Source organism: Pogona vitticeps, chromosome 5 (assembly GCF_051106095.1).
Source record: "Pogona vitticeps strain Pit_001003342236 chromosome 5, PviZW2.1, whole genome shotgun sequence".
NCBI lineage: Eukaryota > Metazoa > Chordata > Lepidosauria > Squamata > Agamidae > Pogona > Pogona vitticeps.
Window position 1 is genome coordinate 52600951 of NC_135787.1, and position 20964 is coordinate 52621914.

Sequence of the window (20964 nt, forward strand, 5' to 3'; positions counted from 1 at the left end):
TATGGTGTCCCTATAAGGCTCTGTGGAGAAGATCTAATCTAGGTTCCTGTATAAAATCTTTGGCCTACTTCGCTGTGTCTCCTATGCAACCCTATGCCTTTAAGATGGCCAACACGGGATTGAGACCCTGGCTTGGCTCAGATTCCTTAAATACTGGGTCAGAATCTGTTTCTTCTCAGCCCAGGACATCCTATTCCAAGCGCTGCTTTCTGACAGAGTTTTTCCAAAAGGTTTTGCCCTATTTATCAAGAAAAACAAGACCCTGGGGTTGTCAACAGATCTGCTGTGTTCAATACCCCATCCTGGGTATTCTGTACAATCAAAAATAGAATTCTGGATATTTAGAGGCAAACCCTGCAAAGTGCTGCACAAAGGGTCTGCTCCCCGATATATTTTCAGTTGCCCCTCTCCCATGACAGAAAACCGAATTACCTCTTATCTTTTAGATTATCCCCAACATCGATGGACATTCACCCTTGCTAGGTGCAATATTGTACCTTTGAACTTAGCACAGGGCAGATATACGGGTTTACTCACAGAACTGAGAGTCTGCCTTTGTGGTCAGGGAGTGGCTGAATCGTTGCAGCGTATGTTGTTTTACTGTATCTTGTACAGTGGTGCCTCGCATAACGAGCGCACCATTTAATGATGAATCCACATAGCGATGCAGATTTTGCGATCGCTAATGCGATCGCATACCAATGTTCTGAATGGACAAAAATCGCTTTGCGATGATCGGCAAGCGTTTTGCTTACCGATTTTTGCATAGCGATTTTTTAAAAACCTGTTCGGCAGTTCCAAAATGGCCACTGGATGCCCAAAATGGCCATGCGCAGCATTTTCGCACCCTGCCCTTACCAAGGGTGCGAAAATGGCGGCCGGATGGGGAAACTTCGCTGAACGGTGAGTTTGGGCCCCATTGGAACGCATTAAACGTTCCAGTGGTTTTTTCCATTCCGTATAGCGATGTTTCCCCATAGCGATGGTTAATCCGGAACAGATTAACCTCGCTATGCAGGGCACCACTGTATAAGGATATTCGCCTGTCTTATATGAGCACTTTCCTTCCTTTCTGGATGGGACAACCCAAGAAAAATTCGACACCTCCTAGGTGGCATTATTAAGGAACCTCCCTGGCAACAGCCAGATACATCCATTCCATCATGCAGAGGTTACACATCATCCTGTCACTGAATGCTGAGCCTTAACTGCCAACCCAGCAGTTTGAAAGCATACAAATGCAATTAGATAAATAGGTTACCACCACAGTGGGAAGGTAACAGCGTTCCGTGTCTAGTCACGCTGGCCACGTGACCACAGAAACTGTCTTCGGACAAATGCTGGCTCTACAGCTTGGAAACGGGGATGAACACCACACCCTAGAGTTGGACACGACTGGACAAATTGTCAAGGGGAACCTTTACCTGTACCCAACGATGTTATTTGGCTGTTCCCTGCCACATGTTAGTTGCTGAATGTTTTATTTGCATTTTAGTATGTTTTAATTTTGTACAGTATGCCAGTAAAGATTTCTGTCTTTCTGTCTATAAAATGTTTTGCATTAAAACCTCTTTGCGCCTTCTTGACCATATTCATGACTTTTCAATTTATTTTTAGTGATAAACAAGACTTTGATCTTACCTTTGACTGGTAAAATTTCCTTTCAGAATTGACAACAGCAGCCGGTAGATATCTTCTTCCAAAAAGATGTGCCAATATCAGGACAAGTTTTTCCATCACATCATCAGAGAAGACCTTTGTTTCTCCTTGGAGACAGAAATCCACATCATTACAAATACTGAACAATATAACAAGCGCTATAATTGCAAGCTTGCTGTAAAGTCCTGTATTAGGTGATGCATTTTATTGGATCAACAAAAAGCAAAACCTGAAATGAACTTCCAATTCACAAACATTTCATGAGGCTAGGTGGTATATAACTTGCAATTCAAGCAAAAAGTCCTAAAACTGGGCTAATGTAATGTCCATGGGTCATAAAGTCCAACTGCCAGGAAGGAAATTTGAGTTTTATATTCTACAAGAGAAAGAAGCAACAGAGGTATTGATGTGCAGATTCTTCATCTTACTGAAGAGAAAAGCCCAGTCTTCCCTCCTGTGAGATCTGCCTTGGGTAAGGCCAGAACACTGTGGTCATCTATATACACTGGATAAAAAATGTAATCCCTTCACAAGGACTGGAGTGACTCAAAGGAAGTAAGAGTATAAGTGAATTTCCTGTATTTTTGGAATAAAATATTAGAGAACCCACACCTCTATGAAATGAAAGCAAAAAAGGAAAGAATGTGTCATTATTCAAGAAAAGAGAAACAGAGTAGTTGTGTAGAATCCACAGTCCCAACTCACCTTGTTTCTTGGTTGGTTGACACAATTTGTGGAACAAACCTTTCACAAGAAATTCAACTAGAACAATATTGGAAGGCTCATGGTAATGCAAATGAGTCACAAGTCCAGAAAATCCTGTAGTATTACCATCCCGATCCACATAGCCCTAAAATATGAACATACAGTAATACTCTGATAGCTTTTCCAACCTAATCAAAGAAGAAAAATTCAAACATCCTGTCTTTATGTTAATTTCCTAAATATCTCCTCATTTGATTCAAATTTGGTAAGCTGAAAGGGGGGAAAAACATACTCCCATTTCTGTGATCAAGAACTGTAAAGTATATGAACTTTAAACAAAAGAATACAAATCTCTTCAAAATTATACAGTAGTACCTCAACTTACGAACGTCCCTACTTGCAAACGATTCGAGTTACGAACGGCTCCATTCGCAAAAAGTTGCTTCGATCTGCAAACGGAGCCTGGACTTAACCAAAAAACAAAAGAAAAAAAATTTTTCCTGCCCTCTTTTTAACCTAAGTTCACCTTAGGTCAAAAGAAGAAATTTTTTAAAAAATTCACCCCCTAGTGGTAGAGTACAGATTAACCGGCTTTGGATTAGTTCCTATGGGAACTAATGCCTCTACCTACGAACAGCGCCTCAACATACAAATTAAAAACAGCAGATACAGATTAAATGGTTTTCAATGCATTCCTATGGAAAAATTTGCCTTGACTTACTGACTTTTCAACATACTAACGCCATTCCAATACAGATTAAGTTCGTAAGTCGAGGTACCACTGTATTGGCAACAAAAAAAATATCAGTGGATTCTGCAAATCTAAATTTGTTTCACAGCATAGACCTCATTTTGCAGTGTTCTGAGAACTGAAGCACCAAGGGCTGAACTTATCAATTTACTCTGTATAAATTAAGACCAGAATGACAGTTACCATTTTTATGGACATTGTGGATTCACAAAACAGAAGGATGCTTTGGAAAGGAGGGGGACTTGGAATGATTTTGACAGAGAGGGGGGAATTCTTTTTAGAGGGATATTATAAACATATGAAATGCTAGTGGTGGTGTTATCAGCAAAAACTGAACTCTTTATACCATCTGCCATCTTTTCATCCCAGAGTATCTGTAGAATAATGCTCTGAAATGGCAAGAGTGCTGTGAAAGGATAAGATGGCTGCTACCAGCTGATGGCTATTGAGGAAAACTCCACTGTTAACACCATAGGTAACAATGAAGCTAAATCATCTGAGTGTTAAAAATAAAGTAACAGCAGCCACTACTAGGAATACAAATTCTCTTCACAAGACATTGCAGTGTCTTTCTTTGTTCTGTAAGAGAAAGAGAAATGTCATTCATGATGAGCATTCTCACATTGGTGACAATAATTCTGTACAAGTTGCACACTCAGAACTGTGATGGCTGCTCCTTTGTTTGCTTAGACTTCTAGGCATGAGAAGCACATTTGTTGTTTACATCTTCAGGAGCTATCAGCAAATCATTATGTGCTTAGATGTATGTATGTGTGTGTGCAGATTCCTTCTCAAAGGGAGAGATACTAATTTTCCATAAAGACCATGCCACATATCCCCAAAGTGCTCCTTGTCTTGCTCTCACTCTGGAAGCAAGAAATTTCACAAGGCATGAAATTCCTCATCAATGTCTCTTGGGATGTCCAGACAGAATTTTGCTGATATTCCTCACAATGCTAGCAACTACTGCTTTTAGACATGTCAAAAGGTGACAAATTTTACAGGACTATGAAATGTAATCAGTCTTTTAAATAAAAACCCAGGTCATCAGAAGACTATGCATCTGAAGATTGTAGTACATGAAATGTAAGAATAAACCATTTAATTAAATAAAATGAATTAAAATCTTACCTCCTTTACAAGAAATTGCAAAGAAAACAAAAAATAGAGCTTCAATATTTCAAGAATCCTTGGATGATTGAAGGACAGAAGTGAATGCTTCAAGACTGACAAAACCTATTGAGGAGGGGTGGGATTAATACTTTTCCAGCATATCTGATAAAAAGGTTAGAGAATATATAGAAATTGTTTTTCCTCCTGCTACATTTGTTTTGTTAGACATACATTATATCCTTCTTGACCAGAATTCCCAAAGTAGCTCATAACATTCATAACATACAACAGTAAAAACCTACACATAATCAGTTAGCTTTGGTGGAATAAAACTCGCAAGGGAACAAGAATGGCACCAATGGAAGTTTTATTATCAGTGACAACAGTGACGGATTTATTATCAGGAGAAGAGGCAGATAGCAATTTGATTCATTGCCAAAATAAATTGGAACCTTGAATGGTAACATTTGGTGTTATTTTTTTAAACTTGTGGAATAATGTTTAAAATGTTTAATACAATGCCTTAGTTTGAAAATTCTATTCAATAATTAAAGGATTGAAGGTAAGCAGGTATAAAGGCTATCTGTTTTTATCAAGAATTGTATTTATGTTTAGTACAACGGTTACCTTTGCTTTTGCATCTTCTTTATCATCTGCCTTTGAAGCCAATAGCATGAGTCTCAGTACCAGAGTAATCTTAAGAGGAAATTGTCCTCGAAGTTCAGGCACATTTGATTTAATTAGCTTCTGTATTTTGGGCAATGGAATGTCATAGAAAAAGACATTTCCCAACAAATCTTGACCACGCCGACCAGCACGTCCAGACATCTATGAAGAAATGCGTCAAAATTACACATCAAAGCAAGTAATCAAACAGAATTTGAAATGAACGCATGTGAATAGATGTATCCACAGATGTTTTGACCTACACAGTTTTACTTACTGCAGTGATAGGAAATGTATACCTCCCTCCCCCTCATGTCACTGAACTCCAGTTGTTATGGTCCTTCACCACTTACTAAAGCTGATGGAAAGTACAGTACAACACTGCCCACCCTTACTTTATAAATGCAGGTGTTATATCTATACTGTTTGTTCTTGTTGTTTAGTCATGTCTGACTCTTCATGATCCCATGGACCAGAGCACGCCAGGCCCTCCTGGTAAATTGTAATGCCCATTATACTTTTGTGTGTGTCTACAACATTAGTTTAGATTCTTTTAAGTAATTACTATATCTCATTACCTGTCTGTAATTCAAAGCATCCAAGTAGACAGAATTCTGTACAAAAACAACAGATTTACATGGCATGTTTACTCCTAAAGCCAAGGTTCCTGTGGCTGTCACAACCTAAAATAAATACATAGATGCATAAATAAATAAATCACTTGTAATTTTAAAAGCCTGTTAACTAATATTTCCAATATCTATGCATTCATGACTATTTGAAAAAACACAACTCATGAACATATCTGAAACTCGAAACTTTAAATACGGTCAGTTGTGCTACTTGAAAACTCTGCTGAAACATGTGGTGTGACTCAAAACATTTGGAGAAAACCAAATCATAAGCCTTAAATCCAATCCCTCCATAGATGAAAACTTTCTATGTGGCAAAGGGCATATTTTAGACTGGATCATACCTTTTTTTTTTTTTTGCAGAATTAACAAAAAAAAAAATAGGTTAGTTATCGTAATTATAGTTCCCTAAGTAGTGATTCATGTAATCACAACAAATGGATTCTGCACCTGCGCAAACACCATTTTGGGAAGTTCCAGAGCCTCCATAAATGGACGTCCCTTTGCCTCTGCTATGCATGTACAGCCTCGCTCTCCTCAGAATTGTCTGCCACCAGACAGAAGGAAGTGAAAAAAGGAGCAGTTACCTACCTGTAACCATGGTTCTTCAAGTGATCCTCTGTGAATCCACAACTTTGTAGGACCTCTCAGAACTTTCTAGAGCTTAAAGGCATGTGATTAGTGGGACATTCCCCTATGGAGCGCATGCTCCACCCACCTGAAGTCCCCTCAATTCCCAAAAAGTCTGTCACTGTCAGGAAATTAGATAGAGACAACAATACGATGGACAGAGGAGAGGACGGGCGGGACATGTGGATTCACAGAGGACCACTCAAAGAGCCATGGTTACAGGTAAGTAACCCCTCTTTCTTCGTGGTCTCTGTGAATGCACACTAATGGGTGACTAGCAAGCTTACTTACCCGTTGGTGGGACATCATGTTAAAAAGGAGGTAAGAACAGCTCTCCTGAAGCTAGCTTCATTCTTTGATCTGACGTCCAGCCAATAGTGAATCACAAATGTCAAGGGGGTAGACCAGGTAGCTGCTCAACAAATGTTGGAGACATCTATACCACAAAGAAAGGCAGTAGAGGTAGAGACAGCCCTGGTGGAGTGGGCTTTAACAGTATATGGTGGTGGTTTTCCCACTAGTTCACAGGACAAGATAATTGCCTGAACTATCCACCTAGATAAAAGTTTGTGAGAAGGCCAGAGAAGCTTTGCAAGGACCATAATGTCAGATGAACAGATGCGGAGACATTCTGAAAGATTTAGTTCTGTCAACATAGAAGGTGAGGGAGCGCCAGACATCTAGATTATGGAGCATGTGCTCTAGATCTGATGTCAGAGATGGAAAGAAGGAAGGGAGGACAAGAAGTTGGTTGAGGCAGAATTCCAACATGACCTTAGGTAGAAAAGAGACATCCGGATATAGGGTAACCTTGTCAGGATAGAACTGGAGATATGGTGCATCAGCTCTGAGAGCTTCCAGCCCACTAGCCCGCCCAGCAGACATAATGGCCACGAGAAACAAAGTCTTGAGGGAAAGAAGCTTGAAATTGTAGTGGCTTGCGGTTCAAAGGGAGAACGAGTAAGAGCATTGAGGAATGTCTGGAGAGACCATTGCAGATGTGGTGGTCGCTGAGGAGGACAAATGTTTTGGAGGCCTTTAAGAAATTTCTTCAAAGTAGGGTGAAAGAAAAGCTGTGCAGAATCAGAGTCCGGTGGTTGATGTGCTATGATAGCAGAAATGTACACTTTTAAGTTGGAATGTGAAATACCAAGATGAAAGAGGTGGAGAAGGAAAGTGAGAAGAGTCTTGAGGAGATAGGTGCTGTAGAGCAGTGCTCCCCAACCTTGGGCCTCCAGATGTTCTTGAACTACAACTCCCAGAAGCCTTCACCACCACCTCTACTGGCCAGGATTTCTGGGAGTTGAAGTCCAAGAACATCTGGAGGCCCAAGGTTGGAGACCACTGCTGTAGAGAGTCCCTTGGAAGCAGCAAAGGTAGAGAAAGTCCTCCATTTATAGCAGTACAGACACTGAGTGGAAGGCTTTCTAGCCTTGTCTAGAACAGCTGCTATGGAAGGTGAATCCTTCATGCGGTGAGATTGAGTGACTCCAGGTCAGGGTGGTAGATCCTGCTGAGGTCTCTCGATATTGCTCTCAGGTGAACCAAGGTTGATGTGGCCACCATGGGGTTATAAGAATGGCATTGGAACAAAATTGTTGGAGCCTGATTATTGTCCTTTGAATGAGAGGAATGAAGGGAAAGAGATACAGAAGACTGGCTCCCCACTCGACCATGAAGTCATATCCTAGAGAGTTTATGTCTTTCCCTGCTCTAGAACAGTAGTGGGCACATTTGGCATTCTCTTGTGTGGCAAAGACATTGAGAGTAGGAGTATCCCAATGATGGCAGATTTGAGGGGGGGAAACTGCATCATCCAAGACCCATTTGTGGGGTTCTAGTAGTGAGGTGATGGAGGTAGTCTGCCACAAATTTGTCATGAATTGCAGCGTGGACCGCAACAGGAAAGATGTGATGGGTGTAACACCACTCTCAGAGGTGGACTGATAGGTACAGGAGAGAAAGGGAGTGTACCCCCTGCTTGTTTATATAGTATAGTGTGGTCATATTGTTAGTGGCCAACTGAACTGCCTATAAGAGGATGGAAGGCACGAAAAGCCTTGATGATGGTGAGCAGTTTGAGATGGTTCATGTGTAAACTTTGTTCTTTTTGTCCATAGGGCATGAATTTTCTGGCCTCGACAATGAGTGCCCCATCCGGTGGGGCTGGCATCACTGCAATCATGGGGTCAAGTAGAGAAAGGTACCAGGCTTGGAGGGATCTCATTTTGAGCTTGGCATGCGGGATAACTGATGTGGTTGACGCTATGAGGCCAAGTAGATGTTGAGCCCTATCTGCTGAAAATGATGCAATGGGATGGAAGGGCCTTATTGCAGATTTTAGTTTGTCTATCCTCTTCCGGGGAAGAGAAGCCCTGGCCACAGATGAGAAGGTGGGCCCTGATATAATCCGCAGTTTGAGAGGGCTCCAGTCAAGACTTGGAAAAGTTGTCCTTGAGCCCAAGGTCTGCTAGCATGGAGAATGAAATGAGTGTTTATTTGAGCGCCTTGGTAATGGTTCCATACGATTAGCAAATAGTCGATATACGGAAAAAGAGTTATGCCATGTAGGCGGAGATGCGCAGCAACTGGTGCAAGGCACTTTGTGAAGGTGCACTGAGCAGCGGAGAGGCTGAATAGAAGAGAACAAAACTGGTAGGCGGTGTCTTCAAAGCAGAAGCGAAGGTACCTGATGGCAAGTTCTTAAAGAAATGGGAGTGCCTGACCACCTTATCTATCTGCTGAGAAATCTATATGTGGGACAGGAAGGAATCATTAGAACTGTATATGGAACAACGGATTGGTTTAAAATTGGGAAAGGAGTAAGACAAGGCTGTATATTGTCTCCCTCCTTATTTAACTTATATGCGGAATACATCATGCGCAAGGCTGGACTGGAGGAATCCCAAACTGGAATTAAGATTGCCAGAAGAAATATCAACAATCTCAGATATGTGGATAATACCACTCTGATGGCAGAAAGTGATGAGGAATTAAAGAACCTCTTACAGAGAGATGAAAGAGGAGAGCACAAAAAATGGTCTGAAGCTCAACATCCAAAAAACTAAGATCATGGCCACTGGTCCTGTCACCTCCTGGCAAACAGAAGGGGAAGATACGGAGGCAGTGACAGATTTTATTTCTTGGGCTCCATGAACTACAGTACAATTACAGGTGGGTAACCTGTTCTTCTTCTTCGTGGCCTCTGTGAATCATACCCTGGGTGACTAATGAGCTCTTTTACCCAGAGGCAGGATGTCACACCAAGGTAGAGGCTAAAATAGCACATCCAAATGCTGCATGAGACTTCTGCTGGAGGTGGCATCTATAATGATGAATAAACGTGTGCCCCAATGGTAGAGGTGCAGACGTCCGGAACAGGTACGCCGTGGAGAAAGGATGTAGAAGCTGCCACTGCCCTGGTGGAGTGAGGGCGAACCACTCTAGGGGCTGGTTGTCGAGCAAGTTGATAAGCCAAATGAATGGTTGAGGTGACCCATCTGGAGATAGATTAGGAAGTCACCTGACAGACTTTTGTAGGTAGCTGATGGCTTATGAAGAAACGAGATGACTGTCTAAAATGTGGGGTACGTTGGAGATAAAAAGCAAGAGCTCTTCTGACATCCAACGTATGGAGTATTTTTTTTCTTGGTTTGAAGAATGCGACGGAAAAAATGAAGGAAGGACGATCGGCTGGGAAAGATTAAATTGAGAGACAATTTTGGGGATGAAGGAAATGTCCATGAATAACTTACTTTATTGGGGAAAAAATGTAGATAAGGGTAATCATAGCTTAAAGCTGCCAGTTCACTAGGTCGTTGAACTGAGCTGATGGCTATGAGAAAAGCTTTTTTAAAGGTGAGGAGTCTCAAGTCAGTTGTAACTAATGGCTCAAAAGGAGCTTTGGTAAGCTGTTTCAAACAAGTGTTAGTGACCATTGTGGAGAGGGAGGTTGAGTATCAGGGTAGATAGGAGAGAGACCCTTCAGAAAACATTTTGTATTTGGATGTTTGAAAAAATCTGCTTCTGGAGAATTTAGAGGTTGGTATGATATTATTGGGGTCACGAAGAGTCAGACACAACTAAACGACTAAACAACAACAAAATGATATTATTGCCGAAAGGTAGGGTCTCAAGGATGAGATGGAGAGGCCCTTGGATTTGAGATGTAGGAGGAAGCGGAGAACAGTGGAAAATGATGGATTGATGGAGGATGATGAGGAAGATTTGGTAAAGGATTGAAATTTCTTCCATTGTACAGGTAGGCTTTCCTTGTAGATGGTTTTTTGGCATGATGAAGAACATTCATTAACAAGGAAGAATGCTCCACGCTGCCAGGTGCAGAACAGGTAAGTCCAGGTGTAGGACTTGGAAGTTGTTCTGTGTGAGAAGGTGTGGCAGGCGGGGGAGATGGTGGATGTCTGATGAGAGACTGTGGAGAACTGGGAACCAAGTGTGTCTTGGCCACCAAGGGGCTATAACAATGGCATTGGTTTTGTCTTGTTGTAGACAGATGACAACTTTGTGGAGGAGAGGAAATAGCAGGAAAAAGTAGGTAAGAGTCTTGGGCCAACGGCCGACAAATGCGTCTCCCTGGGAATGTTTTCCTATTCCCGCTCGGGAGCAATACAGTTGGCATTTCCAAATCACTCGGGAGGCAAAGATATCAAGAGTCGGTGTGCCCCATTTCCGGCATAGTTGGTGGGATACTGATTGATCTAGTTCCCACTCATGAGCTTGGGCATCTGTACAGCTGAGCGAGTCTATTAGGTCGTTGTCTTGACCAGCGATGTCTAAGGCTGTGAGACAGATGTGATATTGCAGACACCACTCCCAGAAGTCGACTAATGATGGCGGGTTGGTATTGACAATGTCCAGCTCTGGAGATGTAACACCGATGGGAGTCTGTGGCCAAGATCCATGGTCAGAGCCATCAAGGTCACATCCGCAGTCGACAGACTGTCGATCGACTTCGGTGCTGAGAGGCTGAGTTTCATAGTATTGCCAGTTATGAGTCGGAAAAGATGGAGGTGGCATGTCCATGGATATCTGTCGATGTCAAGGATCGTCGACATGGAAAGATGGTGGTTGAGTGTCAACGGACCTCGATTGGAAGGGGTCAAGCTCAGTGTCGTAACGGTGCTGGGGTCGATGACTTGGATTTACTGGAGGACGGGAACTGTGTTGATGTAATGGAATGGAGCGTGTGTCCATGGACCAGGATGAATATTGAGGATCGTTGATATCAGACCCTGTGTCTCTGTTACTGATGTGATGGCATAGCAGTAGAATAAATGGATGCTGGCGATGCCAAGCGTGAAGAGTGGTAGGAAAGTATCAGGAGGCTGGGGCTGCAAAAGCCTCATGTGTGGATGAAATCTGCTCGACCGTCCAAGGTATTTTTGATACTAAGTGGGGAGCAGGTTGAGGTATAGTCACCTCTCAGTGATGTGGCCACTTTGACACTAATGGTTGTCAAGAGGGAGGTCGACTACTAGATGGTATTATAAAACTGGGTAAAACACCTGTTCAACTAGTCAATGCAGTTCATCAAGCAGAGCACTGGTCGGGGCAAATGGCAACCTGATGTGCATGCTGAGCATGGGCTACAGCCACATGCGATGAAGCGAGCTGTCGAGATTGTTGATGTCAATGGTTCTGGTTAAAGATCGGTGGGTGATCCGAGGGCATTGAATATGGAATAGTGTCGAGCCATTTGGGATGGGAATCCTCAGGCAATGAAATAACCGAAAGATTGCTGGAAGGAATGGAAGGTTGTGGACTGGGAAGAGTGGATGTTAGTTGGTCAGCTCCATCAACCCATTTTGGAGACTGAGAACATGGTTGATGAGACAGAAGTATATCATCATCTGAGGGAGATCCAACCGAAACTGATTCAGAGAGTTGTGGTTGTGGTGGCTTAGACTGTTTAGCTCGTTTAGGAGGAACAGGTTCTGGAGCTGCAGCAGCTTCAGTAGGTCTCTGACATTTAGAAGTTGTTTTTGTAGTCAAGGACTTCAGTATCAAGGGTTTTGATTTGTGTGTCTTCAAGGTCTTAGATTATGCAGATGGAGAATCAGAATGAGCTGGTGTAGCTGACAGATGTTTCAATGATTCAGTAACAGCTTTTTCCATTGCTTTGGCTTGGAAAGTGGCCCTACAGGGAGGTTTGGCCATTTGAACTGGTTGTAAGGATTGTCCCCAAAGTTGGAGTTTTAACTTCAAGGGGCAGGATCAAAGAACTCCGCACTTAAAATTTTTGCAATGGGTACAGGAGGAAGTTTGATGTTCTCCCAAACAGAAAAGGCACTTAGCATGCCCATCGGAATGTGGGATCTTATTATCCCAGACAATGCAGTGCTTAAATGGGCCCAAAGGAGTCAAGAATAGGAGAAAATAATTGAGGAGGAAAAAAAAACGATAATTGGAGGGGGGGGATGCTGTGGCGGGAGGCCGAGCAAGGGGAAATGAAAAATCTCTGATGATAAAAAGTTTGATCTAATAGTTTAAAAGAAAAAGATTGATAACAGGAAGGAATCAAGAATAAGCTCTCTTTCTCTCTTATTCACATAAACAGAAATATGAGGATCTCAACATGGCGGTTGAAAAAAACTGAGAGGATGCTTTGCACCAAAGTACTTATACAGGTGGGGGGCATATTCTAATGTGTTCATTGCTACTGCAGAAGCTCTAGAATCTTCTGATGAGGCTCCGCGCAGACGCAAATCAGCTAGGGTGTGATTCACAGAGGCCACGAAGAAGAACTATAATTACAGTGAGAAACCTATATTTTTCCATCGTGGTGTCCCTGTCTGCACAAAAACAGGTGGCTACCAAACTAAAGAATGGAGGTGAGGTCAAGCCAAAATAGAAGACAGAACAGCTTTGCCAAAGGAATCATCATGCTGTGCTCTCAGATCAAGTCCAGAGGAACTGACAAATGTGAGCAGGGTGGACTTTCTGAAATGGTGTTCACGCAGATGTACAACCCATTTGTGTACATACATGGACAAGAACAGCAGTTTATAGATGGGCAATGGCTTCTCAGTGACCTAATGTGAAGCCAGCTGCATAAAACCCCACACATATTTTAAAAAAAGAACCAGTTTTAAATGAAACCTGAGAAATGAAACAGAGGAAAAATTAGTTGGGCCAGCAAATCCCCCGTCTTTCTGAACCAGATACACCCAGCACTCACTGGCTTCGTGGGCTTCCTTCCTAATGGAACCATAGTGTCTAACCTAAAAGGAAACATGGGAAAGGCTCCCCATGTTTTATATTCATGTTTCCTATAACCCTGTCTTATATTCATAAAAACAATATTAAAATAATTCTGAAAATATATCAGTGAGTATACAAAGAAAGAGGACAATTAACAAAGTCAGTATTTATAAGAATTACTGTATGTACAACAAGTTAATTCCTAATGTGTAGCCTGCATAATTAACTTGTAAACCACCCAGAGAGTGCTTGAAGCACTATGGGGGGGGGGGGGTATATATAAGCAGCAAGCAGCACACTTTGCTTTGCTTTACTCAAGGCACAACATTTATAGAATACTGGGAAATGGTTTACCACTCCTTGTTTTATTAAGATAAAAGGAGTATACCTGTATAAATCCTGTCCTGAAAAGCATCTCCACCATTTGCCTCCCTTTTTGTTGTTCAGATGCATGGTGATATCCAATGCCTCTTAGTGCCAGTTTTTTCAGTACTTCATACTTTCTCAACTTTATTGCTCGGTTAAATATCTTCATCGAAGTCTAGAAGAAAATATAACTTTTATAACATTTTCACATTTAGTAAAGGAAATTTAGATTCACCGTAACAATTCTGTTCTTGAAAGGTCTAGAATAGAGCAGCTTAGACTTGAAGGGATGTAAGATGGGGAGAAGAAAAATTCAAAAATTTGATAGGTTTACCTGGAACTCCAAGAACCCAACTAGAGTGCCACCCAAGTGCTTAGACTAGACAGAATCACCTGAGGATGGCAGATAGCATCTTGCCCTGGTGGTGCCATGTCCTTGTGAACAGCCACCACCTGGTTTCCTGTAAGAGGCTCTCCCCTAAAGTCTAAGCCTGCCTATCCCAAATTTCCCACAAAACAGTAAATTATTTTATGCAGTGTTGGAACAGAGTGATTTGCTTTATAACCATTTTCTTACAGTCTTAACATTTTTCATGAAGACATTAAAACTCTGTATTCCTATTCTTGATTTTTAGTAGTTAATATGGAAGGAATGTAAGCTTCCCTATTTTACAACATGGTCTTCGTTTGTCATAGTCTGAATATATGAATATTTTCGAAGGCTTTCACGGCTGGGATCCAATGGTTGTTGTGGGTTTTCTGAGCTGTTTGGCCATGTTCTTAAGGTTTTTCTTCCTAACGTTTCACCAGCCTCCGTGGCCGGCATCTTCAGAGGACAAGAGTCAGAACTCTGTCTGTGTTCTGGTGCAGTTTGTTGAATAGTTGAGTATTTTTAGCTGTGGGATCAGAATTTGTCCTTTTCAAGAGATTATGGTGATCAGTGTGTTTTTGTTGTGGGTGTATTGTTGTGATAAGGGGGAAAGATGATCTGTCACTGTGATTGATAGGTGTTGTTAGCTGTTTTTGTGTGTGCAGTGATCACCGGTCGTGGCTGGGTAGAGTTCATTGACCTTTTGCAGGCTGTATTTTTCAGAGCTGGAAGCCAGGCTTTGTTGAGTTTTTACTTTCTTCTTTTTTGTTAACGCTCTGCTGGTGTTTGTGGATGTCAATGGCTTCCCTGTGCAATCTAACATAATGATTGCTGGTGTTGTCCAGTACTTCTGTCTTTTAAAATAAAATTTCATGTCCAGCTTGTTTTTTCGGGCATGTACAGCTACTGCCGATTTTTCTGCTTGTTTTAGTCTGCAGTGTCTCTCATGTTCTTTGATTCTGGTGTGGATGCTGCATTTTGTGGTCCTAATATATACCTGGCCACAACTGCAAAGTATCCGGTATACTGCAGTCACCATTTAAAAGGGTCCTTTTTATCCTTTGCTGACTGTAACATTTGTTGTATTTTTGTGATGGGCCTGAATACTGTTTGTAGGTTGTTTTTTCCAAAGTTTCCCCATGTGGTCCGTGACCCCTTTGATGTATAGCAGAAATACTTCATTTGTGGGTGGCTGTTTTTTCTCTTCAGTCTGTTGTTGTTGTTTTTTTGTTTGATAGCTCTTCTTATTTCATTCTTGGAATAGCCATTTGCCTGTAGGGCCCAATTCAGATGGTTGAGTTCGGCGCTGAGAAATTGAGCTTCACAGTTCCAATTTCCATGGTCTACCAGTATTTTGATTATGCCTCTTTTTGTTGTTGGTGGCGGTTGGAGTTTTTGTTTAGGTACCGGTCTGTATGGGTGGGTTTTCTGTAGACCCTGTGTCTCAATAGTAGGTCAGTTTTGCTTATGTCCATGACATCTAAGAAAGGGAGTTGGCCCTCTATTTCTTTTTCCATTGTGATTTGTATATTTGAGTGGATGCTGTTGAGATGGTTTAGAAATTCTTCCAGTTTTTCTTCACCGTGGTTCCAAATTGCGAAGGTGTCATCCACATATCAGAACCATACTGTAGGTGCGAAGAGTGCTGAAGCCAGGGCCTCTTTTCAAAATGTTCCATGTAGAAGTTTGCTATAACCAGGCTGAGGGGGCTCCCTATGGCCACTCCATCTGCCTGTGTCCCTTATCAATACCTTGGTGAATAGGGATACTACGTCAAAGCTGATTGTCTGTCCCGGGTGATGAGCTTTAGGGTGCTGACCTTGCTAATGAAATGTCCTGAGTCTTTGATGTAGAATGAGGTTTGTCCAATGTGGGTTTGTAGGAGGTTGACTAGGTATTTTGCTAATTCATATGTTGGGGAGCCAATGGCACTTACAATGGGCCTGAGTGGGGTTGAGTCTTTGTGGATTTTGGGGAGTCCGTATAGTCTTGGTAGGAGAGCTTTAATCTTGCAGATTTGTTGAAGGACGTTGGGGTGCAGGGAAGAACCCCTGATCAGCATGTTTGTTTGTTTTGTGATTTTGTTGATTGGGTCCCATTTCAGTTGTCTGTAGGTGGTGGGGTCTAGAAGTTCCCTGATTTTGTCCTTGTATTCTTTTGTTTGCATGATTACTGTGTTGTTGCCTTTGTCTGCTGGCAGAATGATGAAAGAAGAAAAAGAAGAAAGTCTAAAACTCAACAAAGCCTGGCTCCCAGCACTGAAAAATACAGCCTGCAAAAGATCAACGAACTCTACCCAATCAAAGACCAGTGATCACTGTACACAAAAGACCAGCTAACGACATCCATCAATCACAGTGACAGATCATCTCTCCCCCTTATTCACAACAATACACCCACAACAAAAACACACTAATCACCAATATCACCCAATCTCCTGAAAAGGATAAAAGCTGATCCCACAGCTATAAATATTGAACTATTCAACAAACTGCACCAGAGCACAGACACAGTTCTGACTCCTGTCTTCTGAAGATGCCGGCCACAGAGACTGGTGAAACGTTAGGAAGAAAAACATTAAGAACACGGCCAAATAGCCCGGAAAACCCACAACAACCATATGAATATTTGCTTGCAAGTAAATCCAAAGTTGTCCTTCAAATGATTTCTTTTAATACTCGAAACTAGAATTTTAATCTCACCTGATTATCAATAGCATGCTCATTTGCATATGTGCAATCAGGAGGGATTTCAGACATCTTCTCCAGACGTTTCTTTATGCTCTCGAGCTCAGCCTCCCAAACATAATTTTTGTCATCCTTACGACTCAGTTTACTGTCACTGAATGGAAGCATAGATTGGTCACCAAACATTTCAGTATCAGTCTTTGTTATTTCAGTCTTATATTTACCTCAGACATCGATCTTCATGCCTTATTATAAATTTTTTATTTAAAATGCTATTCCTAAGAACTTATAGTAGAGATACGACAAGTTACCCACCTGTAATTGTAGTTCTCTGAGTGGACCTCTGTGAGTCACACCCTGGATGATTCGCACCTGCATGGAGCCTCATCTGAAGATTCTAGAGCTTCTGCCGTAGCAAGAAAAACATTAGAATAGAGCCCTCCCCTGTATAAGTATCTTGCCGCCAAGACTCTCCCTTCAGTTGTGTCAATCGCTGCATACTAGAGCTGTACATACATACAGAAACCTTTATTGGCATTACAGGGTACAGGGAGTACACAGGATAGTTACATTCCAATACCGGATGGGGGGGAGGGTGAGGTTGGGATTGTAGTAGGCTAGGTTCAAAGAGATTTATAGAGGGTTTAGGGGAGGGGGAGGGGGGAGGGGAGGTCTTCATAACAGTTAGGAGAAAGTCAGCAACTTGACTGGTGATAAAAGGCGAGAAATCGCTCAGGAGTATGGGGGTAAGGTCGAGGAAGAAAGGGGAGAGGGAAGAGAGGAGTGGGCCTAGTAGCCGCTTACGGGGGATGTTGTGGGATGGGCACCGGAGTAAGATGTGGTCCAGGGAGTCGGGTTCGGATGCACAAGAATGACACAATCTGTTGGGGCGGGGGGTTCGAGTGAATCTCCCAAAGTGGGCTGCTGATGGAAAGATATTCAGCCTAGCGAGCATAAAAGCTCGTCTTTTTTGAGGGTTGGACAATTGGTTAAAATAATTGGAGGGGCGGCCAAGGGAGGGGGATAGGCCAAAAGCAAGAGGGGAGCAGGTGGGGTTCAATTGGGAGAATAGGGTTGCATATTCAAGGTCATAGAGACTGGATCTAATGATTTGATATGCTGAGTTGAGGTTCATGTCGGCTAGAGTTTCGACAGAGAGAGATAATGACAATAGTTTGGCTTCTATGAAGTGAAACCACGTAGAAGTGTAGGGGTCCTTTAATAAATCTTGTAGGATCGAGTCAGAGGGAGTTAGGAGGTGAATTCTGAGCCAGAACTTGAAGGTAGTGGTCCAGGCTAGGGTAGAGGGTAAGTGGATACCCAGTTCTAAAGTAATGGTGGAAAGTCTGATAAGATTAGGGATCCCGAGGATTTTCTTAAGAAAGGAGGCAGCCACCTTATCGATTTCAGAGTTTGCTGCCTCGATCCAAATTGGGACTCCATAAAGTAACTGGGAAATTGTCTTGGAGTATAAAATTTTGGTGGCAGCAGGTATATACTGATTACCAGCATGGAAGTGAAAACGGGAGATTGCACTGAGGGAAAGAGAGGAAGAAGCGATTGCGGAGGTGCGGTGTGGGCTCCATGAATGCCAAAAGTGGAAAAGAATCCCCAAATATCTGAAGGTCTGGACCTGTTGGTATGTGGAGTTACCAATTCTCCAGGAAGACGGAGCCCAGGATTTGCCAAAAACCAGTATTTTGGTTTTCTCTGAATTTATGGTTAGATCGTTGCTAGAACAGTATTGTTGAAAGGAGAGGAGGAGCTTGCGGAGGCCCAATTTAGTGATAGAGAGGAGAAGGGCATCATCCGCATACATAAGGAGAGGGGTAGACGAGTTATTTAGAGCGGGGGGGGGGGAAAGTCGGTGCCAGTTAGGGAAGAAGGGAGGTCAGCGAGGAAGAGGTTGAATAGGAGAGGGGCTAGGATACATCCCTGGCGTACGCCCTTGGTGACAGGGATATTATCTGTCAGGGTGCCAGCACGGTCGATCCTGATTCGGCATGTATTGGAGGAATGTAAACGCTGTATTAGAAACAGGAGGCGTTGATCAATCCCCCAGTTGGAAAGTTTCCTCCAAAGTAAGTCTCTATTGACCGAATCAAATGCGCCTTTGAGATCGATAAAGGCTGAGTACATTTTGGCACCATAGTGTTTAGTGTATTTGCTAATCAAGAAGGAGAGTGTGAGAATATGGTCCAGGGTGGAGGCGCCTGGGCGGAAGCCAATCTGTTCTTTACCGGGAAGTCCAATGGCAGAGGACCAAGAGGTGAGTTTCGAAAGGAGATATTTGGAGTATAGTTTTCCTATAAAGGATAGGAGACTGATGGGTCTGTAATTGTTTGGGAGGGTGGGGTCACCTTTTTTGAAGATTGGAACGATAGTTGAGGAAAGCCAGGAAGAGGGGATAAAGCCGGAGTTATTGATAAGAGTAAAGAAGTTAGAAAGGAAGGGGGACCACCATGAGGGGTTGTTGAGTAGGAATTCGGGGAGGATACCATCTGGGCCAGGGGCTTTCCGGGGTTTCAGGGAAGAAATCAGCTCAGTAATTTCTTCTGGGGTAACCGGGGGCCAGGGTGGGAGGTTGGGAGGAGGGGCAGAATTGGTTAGAGTAGAGCGGGGGGAAGTAAAGATTGTAGAGAAGTGCTCAGTCCAAGCAGAAGCTGGTATGAGAGTCGACGGGCAGGGAGCAACAAGAGGAGATGAGCGGGAGACCAGGGCCCAGAATTGTTTATGGTTATTGGTTTGGATTGCGTGATATAGTAGGTTCCAGCTTTGTTGAGCCGCAGAGTGTTTCTTGGATTCTAGGAAGGAGGTGCAAGCTTTCCTGAGCAAGAAATAGAGGTTCAGCCTGTCGGGGGAAGGGTTGGGTTGAAGTGAGCGGAAGAATTGTCTAATGAATTTTTTGCAGCCCAGCAGTCTGCATCAAACCAAGAAGAAGTTGGGAGTTGGGAGTGGGGTGTAGGGGAGGGACGCAAAGTGGGGGAAGCTTACTAGAGCTGTATGGCATGACAGTGGGGAGGTTGGGTGGGATGTGTGAATCACAGAGGTCCACTCAAAGAACTACAATTACAGGTGGGTAACATGTCATTCTTCTTCATGGCCTCTGTGAATCATACCCTGGATGACTAGCAAACTGTCTTACCCGGAGGCAGGGTGTCATGCCAAGGTAAAAGCTAGAAGAGCACGTCCAAGACCACATCAGACTTCTGCCGAACATCAAGTCTATAGTGCCTGATGAATGTGGACAGCTGTGACCATGTAGCAGAAGCGCAGATGTCCCGAAGAGGTATGCCACGGAGCAACACCGTGGAAGCTGCCGCTGCCCTGGTGGAGTTGAGGGTGAATCACCCGAGGAGCTGGTTTTTGAGCAATCTGGTACGCGAGGTGAATGGTTGAAGCAACTCATCTAGAAATCGTCTGTGACGTCACCTGAAGATCATTGGTAGGAGGTTGGTGACAGACAAAAAGGTGAGGTGAACACCAGAAAGATTGTGTGCGTGCCAAATTGAAGGCAGGGGCCCTCTGAACATCCAGAGTGTGGAGGATCTTTTCTTGAGTTGAAGATGGTGATGGAAAGAAGGAGAGGAGGACCAGTGGTTGGGATAGGTGAAACTGGGATAAAACTTTAGGTAGGAAAGAGATATCAGCAGATGACTATATTCGGAAAAAACTGCAAGTAAGGATAGTCATGTCATAAGGATGCTAAATCACTGGCCCGATGAGCAGATGTAATGGCAATCAGGAAGGCTGTTTTGAATGTAAGTAGCCAAAGATCAGTTAAAGCTAAGGGCTCAAAGGGAGACTTGGTGAGCTGTTGCAAGACAAGAGTTAGAGACCATTGTGGGGAGGGTGGACAAACATCTGGATATATATGAGACAATCCCTTGAGAAAGTGTTTTATCATAGCATGTCTGAAAAAACGTGCCACTGGAGAATTTGGTGGTTGATAAGAGACAATTGCCAAGAGGCAAACCCTTAAGGAGGAAAGGGAGAGGCCTCCAGTTTTAAGATGGAGTAAAAAATCAGAAAACAGTGGGGAGAGATGGGTTGATGGAAGACAATTCAGTGGTTTCAGTGAAGGATTGAATTCTTCTACATTTGCATAGGTAAGCTTTTTTGGTCAAAGGTTTCTTTGCTTGATGGAGGACATCCATCAAGGAG

General features: G+C 42.9%; 2 protein-coding genes across 7 annotated transcripts in view; one reads left to right on the top strand and one right to left on the bottom strand.

Moving 5' to 3' along the window:
* Positions 1 to 2802, top strand: part of LOC110085373 (tripartite motif-containing protein 59) — a 43139-nt gene extending 40337 nt beyond the window's left edge. The window contains exon 7 of one of the 5 annotated variants that reach the window (XM_078393860.1): positions 1668 to 2802. In XM_078393860.1, coding sequence (XP_078249986.1) covers positions 1668 to 1673 — 6 coding nt within the window. In that variant the 3' untranslated portion in view covers positions 1674 to 2802. The remainder of the gene's footprint in view (positions 1 to 1667) is intronic. The other 4 variants (XM_078393857.1, XM_073001475.2, XM_073001473.2 and 1 more) reach the window with 4 other exon arrangements.
* The window catches only part of LOC110085372 (putative ATP-dependent RNA helicase DDX60), a 133018-nt gene that overhangs the window by 21254 nt on the left and 90800 nt on the right, over positions 1 to 20964 (bottom strand). For both annotated transcript variants that reach the window (XM_020805478.3, XM_020805476.3), the window contains 7 exons: positions 16816 to 16954; positions 13766 to 13918; positions 5473 to 5577; positions 4856 to 5056; positions 4247 to 4351; positions 2365 to 2509; positions 1642 to 1766 (listed from right to left, as the gene is read on the bottom strand). In XM_020805478.3, coding sequence (XP_020661137.3) covers positions 1642 to 1766; positions 2365 to 2509; positions 4247 to 4351; positions 4856 to 5056; positions 5473 to 5577; positions 13766 to 13918; positions 16816 to 16954 — 973 coding nt within the window. The remainder of the gene's footprint in view (positions 1 to 1641; positions 1767 to 2364; positions 2510 to 4246; positions 4352 to 4855; positions 5057 to 5472; positions 5578 to 13765; positions 13919 to 16815; positions 16955 to 20964) is intronic.